This window comes from Lactuca sativa, chromosome 9 (assembly GCF_002870075.4).
Source record: "Lactuca sativa cultivar Salinas chromosome 9, Lsat_Salinas_v11, whole genome shotgun sequence".
NCBI lineage: Eukaryota > Viridiplantae > Streptophyta > Magnoliopsida > Asterales > Asteraceae > Lactuca > Lactuca sativa.
In genome coordinates, this window is record NC_056631.2 from 61,785,841 (window position 1) to 61,796,584 (window position 10,744).

The 10,744-nt window shown below is 30.4% G+C and overlaps 2 protein-coding genes across 2 annotated transcripts; one reads left to right on the forward strand and one right to left on the reverse strand.

Annotated features, from left to right (window-relative positions):
* The first annotated feature begins 2,990 nt into the window (after nucleotides 1-2,990).
* On the forward strand, nucleotides 2,991-6,849 carry LOC111903010 (pyruvate kinase 1, cytosolic). Its single transcript, XM_023898803.3, has 16 exons — nucleotides 2,991-3,219; nucleotides 3,296-3,392; nucleotides 3,912-4,009; nucleotides 4,114-4,269; nucleotides 4,371-4,448; nucleotides 4,591-4,722; nucleotides 4,798-4,878; nucleotides 4,976-5,047; nucleotides 5,128-5,217; nucleotides 5,302-5,446; nucleotides 5,528-5,616; nucleotides 5,707-5,802; nucleotides 5,897-5,964; nucleotides 6,151-6,250; nucleotides 6,344-6,403; nucleotides 6,493-6,849. The coding sequence occupies exons 1-16, from the start codon at nucleotides 3,151-3,153 to the stop codon at nucleotides 6,643-6,645; spliced, it is 1,584 nt and encodes a 527-aa protein (XP_023754571.1). The 5' UTR covers nucleotides 2,991-3,150; the 3' UTR covers nucleotides 6,646-6,849.
* Nucleotides 6,850-8,508: 1,659 nt separating this feature from the next.
* LOC111903009 (histone H2B.3) lies at nucleotides 8,509-9,144 on the reverse strand. Its single transcript, XM_023898802.3, has one exon. The coding sequence runs from the start codon at nucleotides 9,069-9,071 to the stop codon at nucleotides 8,652-8,654; it is 420 nt and encodes a 139-aa protein (XP_023754570.1). The 5' UTR covers nucleotides 9,072-9,144; the 3' UTR covers nucleotides 8,509-8,651.
* Nucleotides 9,145-10,744: the final 1,600 nt, after the last annotated feature.

Here is a 10,744-nt window from a genome sequence, read left to right on the forward strand (position 1 = left end):
AATATATTTAATAAACAATTAATGGATACTCTACTATAAAAAGGTCAATTTTTTTGAGTAGAGACACAAATACAATTCACATACAAAATTCATAAAGAAAACAAGTTTAAAGTTTTTTGTGTTTGTTTGAGGGCTTTGAACAATTTTTTCGAGCTATGTTATTATGTTGAAGTTTTTAATTTCTAAGTTTGTTATATACTAATTCTTTTTTGGATTTTCTTGATTTAAGTATTGTTTTAAGAATATCATTGTATGTTGTGGTTGAAATTTTAATGTAAATTAGATTAGATTAATGTTATCGATCGTATGTTAGGGAAGGTGATATATATATATATATATATATATATATATATATATATATATATATATATATATATATATATATATATATAAAATATTTAATTAACTACTGTATTCATGTTTGTATGTTCATATTGCTTCAAAACAATAATTAATTAAAAATCATGGATATGTCATATTATCAATATTATCCATGTAAGCCTTTTTTAAAATGCAAATTGTCTATCTTATCACTTTATATTTTAGTATATGTTTAACATTTTAATTATAATAATAAGTGATTTTTAAAAGTTTCTTTCACTTATTAATAATAACAAGTGGTTTTAAAATTAATAAGCAATAATTATAAATAATAAAATCAAATTACATGGATATCTTATCACTTTATTATTTAGTGTATGTTTCACATTTTAATAATAATATTAAGTGTTTCTTAAAAGTCTTCTTTAACTTATTATTAATAATAAATGATTTAAAACTAATTAATAACAATTTTAAATGATAATAACATCAAATTATAAATTACATTTAGCTATAAATAAATTGTATTTTAAATGAACATCATTATTGAAATTAGAAAGTGATCGCATAAGTAAAAATATAATTAATCAATAATAATAATTGTTAAAAATAATATTAAATAGATAATTATATTTAATTCTATTAATGAGAAATTTGGGTTGATGCCAATGAATATTAATGTTCAAAATAATAGAGATTATACATACATATACATATATATATATATATATATATATATATATATATATATTAGTGTAAAAATATTATCTCAAAGTTAATGTCAATAACATAACCATTTTAAACATATATTTTTCAATATTTTAACAATATATTTCTAATTTTCACTGCGTAACGCGCGGGAATTCGTCTAGTAAATAAATAAACCAAAGCAATAATTAGCTCCAAAATATTTGATGGGCATAATAAACAATATATATTTTTTGGTCGAAAACTTAACATAACTAATTAAATTATCTCGTGTATAATTCTACAAATGGAGATGCCCATTTATATAATTTCCAATACTTTTCTTCTAGCTAATTATTCTTTGTTTGATAAATTTTAACGGCTCAGAATATTTTGATATACTGGCTGAAAAACTAGTTGTTAAATAAAAAAATTAGTTGATAGCTGAAAAGTTAGTTGATAAAAAATAATGTTTGGTAAAACTAGCTGAAGAATACGAATTGACATTTAAAATAATGTGTTTTTCTAATTAATTAAGGGGTATATTTGGAAAATTTAAGAGAAAACTCCTAAAAAACTAGTCTTAGGCTATGTTTAGCGTACTAGCTAAAAAGCTAGTTGTTAACTGAAAAGCTAGCTGATAGCTAAAACGAAAAGTTGGCTGATAAAAAATAACGTTTGGTAAAACTAGCTGAAAAGCTAATTGAAATATATAAAATTAAATAAAAGAACAATTAATAGTATGTGTTTCTTTAATTAATTGAGAGGTGTATTTGGAAAATTTTAATAAGCTCCTAAAAAGCTAGTCTAAGTAGCTTTTCACAAAGCTAGCTTATAAGCATTTTTTGGCTTACCAAACACAACAACATTAAAAAAAGTTTGAAAAATAAGTTAGTTGTCGCGTGTCAAACACAGCCTTAGTATCTTTTTGAAAAGCTAGCTTATAAACTACTTTTTGGCTTACCAAACACGATAACTTAAAAAAGCTCAAAAAATAAACTAGTTTTTCAACTAGCTATGGCGTGTCAAATACAGCTTTAATATCATTGGTAAAATATAGTTTTTTTATTGATTATATATATATATATATATATATATATATATATATATATATATATATATATATATATATATATATATATATATATATATATATATATATATATATATATATATATCAGTCAATATATGTTTTTGAATATCCAACTTATTCTTTTATTAATTATATTATACTCTATCTTTTTAGTTATATTTTAATTTTAAGTATTTTTTTATTAATTAGATGCTTCTGTTAAATAGTTGATGAAATTTCATTTATGAAATATAATTTTTATGATGAGTATATTATGTTTTTTATTTTATAGTTATAACATAACACTTTTTTGTATTTTATGTATATAAATAAAGTAACAACACTTGCGTATTACTATAATGTAACAATTTTTTCACATTTTTATAAATCATGTAACAAAAGTCTCGTAATGAAATTTAATTTTTCTTTAAAAATGGCTAATTAAATGGGGTGTCATAGATAGATGAAAATAAATTAGTTAAATTTATAAAAATAAAAATAAAAACTATAAGAAAAAATTAACTATTAAAAATGTCATTTAGATAGAGATTAAAATTAATAATGAAGTTAAAATAGTTTTAAATAATACAACTGATATCATAGGTCAACCAATGAGAATATTTTTATTTACATATCTTCATCCTTAAAAATTTCATTTCAATTTAAACAATTACAAAATTAACATGCACGTAAGTTATTATTTAAAAAAAACGTTTTTATAAAAAGAAACATTTTTTAAAATAAGTTATTATTAAAAAATATTAGTTCTATTTCACCAAAAGAGTATCAAAATACCTATCTTTTTTTCTTTTTTCTTTTTAGTTGTTGTAATCATCCCTTGTTTTTTATTACTGTTTACTATTTTTACGCAAACAAACGGCCAAAACCTGGAACTTGGGTCAAATTCGGGTGGTTCAAGGGTGGAAAGTGACTATACAACGACTCTCTCCGCCACCCCCACTCGCTTTAAATAAACAATTCCTTTTGCATTTAGAGTTCATTTCCCCTAAACCCAAAACCAACCACCATCTCTGCATTTCTGATTTCTTCTTCGCTTTCGATCCATAACCATGAACTCCAATCACTTGCTTCTCGAAGAACCGATACGTATGGCCTCGATTCTCGAGCCATCCAGACCTGTAAGTTTGTTTCGTCGTTTTCCGATTCTAATTTTTTTTGTAATTACTTTGTTAAACTCGTGATCTTCGTTCGCAGAGTTATTTTCCCTCAATGACGAAGATCGTTGGTACTCTCGGACCGAAATCGAGATCTGTGGAGGTTATTTCCCGATGTCTCATGGCCGGAATGTCTGGTAATTTTCTTCTGCTTTCTCAGTTTCTCGTACCGAAGCTTGGATCTGGTGTTCACAGTCTAAGTGTAGTGGGATAATACACATGACTAAAAACTGATAAAAAATTGATTGTTGAGTGAGCGTTTGGTTAATTGTTTATTTATTTTTTATTTTTTTAGAGAAAGATAGTGACAGTTTTCAACACGATGGGCAACCGATATTCAATTTAGAAAAAATTGACCTTAATTTTCGCTTGCTCAAATTCGCATAAAATTGTTTATCTTAATTCTCTTTTACTCGGAATATTTCTGATTCTGAATATGGAAAGTCACTTTTTCAAATTGTTTGTTGAAATTCCATCCTACTTCGAGTTAAATCTTGACATAATTCTTCTCCCCAGATTGTCTTAAATACTGTTAGATTTACTTTACAGTTTCATCATAAATTTAAACAACTGCTTTGTGGACACTGATTCGCCCTCTTTTGAGTTTTTTTTTTTTTTTTTTTTTTTTGTGACATTTATTACTTTTCTGCTTGTAGTGGCACGATTTGATTTTACATGGGGTGATGCTGAGTTTCACCAGGAAACATTGGAAAACCTAAAACTCGCTATCAAAAAAACGAAGAAGCTGTGTGCTGTAAGCTTCATTACCAGTTCACCTGATGAATCATACTTACATTATCTTTATAAGCATACATATATCAGAGACTAATGAATTCATGTTCTTTCCTAAATAACCAGGTTATGTTAGATACAACTGGCCCAGAGCTCCTTGTTGTCAACAAAAGTGATCAACCTATACCACTTGAAGCAGATTCCTTTGTGGTTCTAACACCCGATCAAGAGAAAGAAGCATCTTCAAATCTTTTGCCAATCAATTTCAGTGGACTAGCTAAGGTAATACTTTGTTACATAGGTTTAATAACAGATAACAACTACTCAAAGCTATTTCCCATTGTGATATGAATCTAATTTTAAGTAACATTTGATATATACAGGCAGTAAAAAGCGGTGACACCATTTTTCTTGGCCAATACTTGTTTACAGGAAGTGAAACAACATCTGTTTGGCTTGAGGTAAATCTCCATTAAAAATAGCCACATATAGTACTATTTCATATACAAAATTAGTGGTTTCTATATGCAAAAGTTATATAAATCCACGCGTCTATTCGCTATCCCTTTGTTTCCTAATTAGAAATTTCCTTACGCAATGCAGGTTTCAGAGGTCAAAGGTGATGATGTTGTGTGTCTGATAAAGAACTCTGCTGTTCTTGCTGGAACATTGTACACTTTACATGTCTCTCAAGTTCACATTGATCTACCCACACTGAATGATAAAGATAAGGAGGTAAACTAAATCATCTCAAATATATTCAATATGGTTATCCTTTACATGGCTCTTATAAATTTTGATTAATTGTAGGTTATCAGCACATGGGGAGTTAAAAACAACGTTGACTTCCTCTCTTTGTCACACACACGCAGTGGTCAAGACATTCGAGAAGTATGCGTTACATTTACCTTGTATTTTATTTGTAAATTGCATGTGATTGTTTCCACTTTTTCCATGTTTGATTCATGATTCTCTTTTTATGTTAAAGGCTCGCGAATATCTTTCTAAATTAGGTGACCTAAGTCAAACTCAGATTTTCGCAAAGATTGAGAACGTAGAGGTGAGAGATATGCTTATTTGATATTAATATGTCATGAATGAAGGTATTAATTTTTTGAAACTGTGTAACATATACTGCAGGGACTAGTAAATTTTGATGAAATTCTTCAAGAAGCAGATGGGATTATTCTTGCTAGAGGAAACTTGGGGATTGACCTTCCACCAGAGAAGGTCAGCTTTGTTTAAACTTTAAAGTAAAAATAAAAATCAAATTTATGAAAATTAAGTTGGTAGCTTACAAGATTTTATGAACAGGTGTTTTTGTTTCAAAAAGCAGCTGTTTACAAATGCAATATGGCTGGGAAACCTGCGGTTGTTACCCGTGTTGTGGATAGCATGACTGATAATTTAAGGCCTACTCGTGCTGAGGCCACTGATGTTGCCAATGCTGTTTTAGATGGTAAATATAAATAAATATGCAACTGAATGTTTATTATAAAGGAAGGAATGACATGTTTTTATGTTTGTGAAATTTTTTTAGGTGCTGATGCAATCCTTCTAGGTGCAGAAACAATGAGGGGGTTGTACCCTGTTGAGAGTATCTCTATTGTTGGTAAAATTTGTGGTGAGGTATTGATTTCTTCCATTAATGTAATTTCTTCATTTTTTTTTAAATTGTATTTTTGATTTTGTAATACTCCATTGTTTATTGGTATGCAGTCTGAGAAAGTGTACAATCAAGATTCGTATTTCAAGAAAACTGTTAAATATGTTGGCGAACCAATGAGCCACATGGAATCCATTGCTTCCTCTGCGGTATTCAATTTCAAGATCACATAATAATATCCTTTTAAATCATGAATTAAAGATCATGTATATTAATATTAATAAGTCATGGGATCTATTTTAGGTGCGTGCTGCCATCAAGGTGAAAGCATCCGTTATCATTTGCTTCACGTCATCTGGACGAGCTGCAAGGTGTGTGTGTGTGTGTGTGTGAGAGAGAGGGACAGATTTGGAAAATTTTATCCCACCCTAGAAAGTAGTACATGTAGGAAAGGAAAAGGATTCGCTCTCTCTATATGTGCAAAAAGACATAAATGCCCTCTCTAGCTGAAATGAATATGTATGTTTTATATTTTCTAAATTGGATGAAAAATGCAGGTTAATTGCCAAGTATAGACCTACCATGCCTGTGCTATCTGTTGTTATTCCAAGGTTGAAGACAAATCAACTTCGTTGGACATTTACTGGTGCTTTTGAGGTAACTAATTAAGTAATCATATTATCTACTAAATCAAGCTATTGTTGTTCAAGGCAACTAATCCTGTGGGGTTTTTTGGTAATTTTATTATAGGCAAGGCAATCGCTCATCATTAGAGGTCTTTTCCCAATGCTTGCAGATCCACGACACCCTGTAAGTTTCACTAACAACTCTTTTTTTAACAACCACTTGCGCTTACGCTTAACAAAACTCCATTGTAAAAATAACTTGAATCAATGTAGGCGGAAGGCACAAGTGCAACAAATGAGACAGTTTTGAAAGTGGCTCTAGATCATGGAAGGAACATCGGTGTGATAAAGTCGCATGATCGTGTTGTTGTTTGCCAGAAAGTTGGTGATGATTCTGTTGTCAAGATCATTGAGCTTGAAGATTAGTAATATTAATAGTAGCCATAGCCAGCCATTTTTCGATTTCAGCAAGTTTTTTTTTTTTTCTTTTTTTATCAAGTGTAAATGGCGGCAGAGCTTGAGAGCCAAGTTCTTTTTGTGCCACCACAAAATTAGCCTAGCCTCCTTTTTATTTATGTATTGAATTCTGATTTCACTAGTCACTTTATTCAGCTTATGTTTTGCAGTTCATGACATATCTTCAATAGTTTTCCCATAATTACAAAAAACCTAGACTACTTTAATCTTCAATCATTTAGCATCTATACTTTTAAGTAAATGAAGCCATGAAATGTATAAATAATGTGAATATGCATTAGATATTTCATGAATGAATTAATTGTCTTTGTTTTGGGATTTGGTCACTTAACGTTTTTTTTTTATGCCCTGTCAACCATTAGACTTGTTTTTTTGTTTAAAACATATCATTATGATCGGTAATAGAAGGTTTTTCCGGTTTCTGGCGAGTTGAGTTCTTGACACTATTTTCAGATTTCTTGTTTCTCTATTTCTTATCTTTTGTTTCCAAATCCGCGGGTTTTTGTGTGGTCTTGTTCTTGAAAAGATTTCTGAGACCCTATAAATCAAAAATCAAAGTTGATGAGCAACTTAAACTCAAAGCTGCCATAGAAATCGATTCAAGAAAAAGACCTCATCAGAAATCAAAGTTGATGAAGGGGCTGGTCTCAATTTTCTGTTCCGAAGACCTCACCAGACACAAGTTGATGAAGGGGTTGTGTTCATAGTTGAAGAACACACCCTAAAACACGATTTCAGTTTTTGATTTCTCACACATAAACATGTGAAATCAAGTTCATCCATGGCAGATTTTGAGTTTATCCATGGTAGTTTTTTCAGATCTCGTTTCTAAAACTCTTCATCTTTCTCGAGTTTAAACCCTTTATCCATTGCAGATTCCGATTTTGTTTCTTGAACTTTTCTTCTTCCTCAAATTCGAACCCTAACTCATTTTTGACGATAAACAAACTCTAACAAGAATCAAATAATTGAATCAATTTGCATGTGTGTTTGTGTCAAGAACTCAACTCGCCGGAAAAACTATTTTGGCCGGAGAAGATGATCAGAAAAATCATACTCGCCGGAAAAGCTATTTCGACCGGAAAAGATGATCAGAAAAATCATACTTGGTTGAAAACAAGTGTAATGGTTAACAGCGCATATAAAAATTTTCTACTACTGGTATGTTTTAAACACAAAAACAATTGTAATGGTTAACACTTCATAAAAAAATAAATGATAAAACGTACATCCCTTTGAGAAATTATTGTCTTATTCGTAATTTTGAACCGTTTACATAACTTATACAAGTTTAGTAGTGATTGTGGAAAACAATTTTTGTTAAATCATCAGAGCATATAAGTTCAGAAAAATAGGTTTTTATATAATTCTTAAGATCGGCTACAACAATAATGATCTCGCAAAGGAACAAAATAAATCGGTGGTATTCTATGCCAAACCACAAACGCAACAAAAAAATGATCAATTTAAAACCATAAAAAAATAAACAAAAATGGGGGAAATTCAGACCAAATTTGGGCAAAGCCCCCAACTTTAACAAACGATGACTCTCCTTCTGGAAATTATGATAGAATTGAGGCTTTTCCCTGATTTTAAGATCTAAACATAAACAGGTAACCTACATTTACAGGACAACGATTATGAGCACATGAAACCCAACAAAGACGCTCGATTGAATTCCTTGGTAACAAAAAAGTAAACAAAAAGTCACCGCAAAAAAACAATCGAGAGCAAAATCAAGGAAAAAATGAACAATGTGAGCAAATTATGGCAAAATACCCGAATTTACAGTATGTAACAACGAAAGCAAAATTATTAAACTTAATTCATTATATCATTTATAACCGGATCATTACAAACTTTTGCTACTTCTGCGATTCGGTTTTTTACATTAAGACGGCACTTTAAACCTAAATTTACGACGCATAGAGTACCAAACCCTAACGTCTACGACTCTAAGAGCTAGTAAACTTAGTTACAGCCTTAGTACCTTCAGACACGGCATGTTTGGCCAATTCACCAGGAAGAACAAGTCTCACAGCAGTCTGAATTTCCCTTGAAGTAATAGTTGGCTTCTTGTTGTAACGAGCGAGCCTTGACGACTCCTGTGCAAGCTTCTCAAAGATATCATTAATGAACGAGTTCATGATCCCCATAGCTTTGCTTGAGATTCCGATATCGGGATGAACCTGCTTCAGAACCTTGAAGATGTAGATCTTGTAGGTCTCCACCGATTTCTTGTTCCTCTTCTTCTTCTTATCAGTCGAAGAGGCGTCCTTCGGAAGCTTCTTCTCGGCTCTGGGCTTCTTCTCTGCTGGAGCTTTCTCCGCTGCCGGCTTCTTCTCCGCTGGCTTCTTCTCCGCCTTTGGTGCCATTGCGATCGGTGGTGTTTGGTTTTGCGTTTGATAGATCTGTAAAATGAGAAAGGGTTGTGTGCTGATGGAAAGATTGACAGATTGGGGGTTATTATATATAGGGTAGAGGTCGCGTTGTGGTTGGTTGAAGTAGTTTGACGCGGATCGTGATTTTGGACCGTAGATTATTTGGGATGTTTATCGAACGGTGAAGACTGGTGTCGTGTGGAAGTCTTGAAGTTTGAGGTTGGATTTTGCTAATCTGACAGCGGGTTTTTTTTTTCAGCATTAAAAAGGTTTTGGAGGTGTGCTAATAAAGAGAGGACGATAGTAAGTGGTATAACATAAATGTTTGAAATTTTTGTAATATTAGGTTAGGTTCAATATATTATTTATAAATAGAAAACTACAAAAAGATATTTTTAGATAAATAGGTTTCAGATAAATAGATTCTTTATAGGTTAAATTTGTTTATATATTTTCTAACTCAACCAATTAAATGGCTTAAATTTAGATTAATCTGTTTAAAATTTTGAAAAAATAATTAGATACTATATTGTTTAAATAAAATTTAAAAATATGATAAAAACGTAATTGAATTCATAAATAAAAATATATTGTTCAAATAACATTAAAAATGTTTAATTTTAAAGTGGTTTTAAAGAGTAGCAAGCGTTGTTGGTGTCGAGAAATAAGATACTTTAAATTATGATTGCATTTTTAGCATAAATAATAATATAACATAATCTAAGCTTACGACTTTTCATAAGCACTTTTCAACTTATAGTTTATAACTTATAATATGATAAATTATGAGGGACTTACTTATTGATTTTGATTTATTTCCGATATGGCACCTTAATAAGCTATTCTCATTAAAACATCATTTTTAGCTTATACCTGTGTGGAACCGGTAATAAGCTAAAAATGAACTTAAATAAGCTTAGCCAAACACCACCTAATACTAGACAAGACAATGGGGCGGGTTTGGAGCGAATCGACCTTGATCCAAACCCATTTAACAAATTTCAAAATTCGATCCAAACCCGCTTCGTAACCCGCAGGGTTTTGAATAATCAAACTCATACCCTTATCCACCGAATCAGTAGATATCCAAACCCGTCCCGTAACCCGTAGGTTTTTTGAATAATCAAACACATTTTACTTAAATCATAAAATCAAATTTATTAAATAAAACTAATTTTTTATTTAGAAAACACATTATGTACTAGAGGGCTTTCTATTGGAATTAAAATCATTATTTTAGTTACTTCCGATTGGTTTTTGACCGTCAATTGCATTGATAGAGAATAGCAATTACATACTTTCTTCCAGTTGATAAATGACCTTTTTGATTTATAAATGAAATCGGTGATTACATGATGAAATATAAATGGAATGAAATCATGACTCTTGGGAGAAGACTGGAAGTCTAGAATTTGAGTCCTCCAGTCCTATGTAAAAAAAAAAAATTAGTCGTTGGCCTTTTCTCTTTGGACTTCTAATTGGAATTTAATGTAAACTTTAGGCAATATAAAATATAAATTTATATTTATATAACTTATATAGGGCGGGTTATAAATGGAGCGGATCGGTGATGATCCATACCCGACCCTTTTAATAAAAGGGTTATCGGGTACGGGTCGTTAACGGGTAAACGGATCAAAAAGTATGCTCCAAACCTGTATATTTAT

Bases quoted from the DNA above. Each gene is read 5' to 3' on its own strand.
- LOC111903010 (XM_023898803.3), top strand. From the start codon at position 3,151: ATGAACTCCAATCACTTGCTTCTCGAAGAACCGATACGTATGGCCTCG. The intron at 4,723-4,797 runs GTAAACTAAATC...GATTAATTGTAG, and splicing joins TGAATGATAAAGATAAGGAG to GTTATCAGCACATGGGGAGT. The intron at 5,048-5,127 runs GTGAGAGATATG...CATATACTGCAG, and splicing joins CAAAGATTGAGAACGTAGAG to GGACTAGTAAATTTTGATGA.
- LOC111903009 (XM_023898802.3), bottom strand. From the start codon at position 9,071: ATGGCACCAAAGGCGGAGAAGAAGCCAGCGGAGAAGAAGCCGGCAGCG.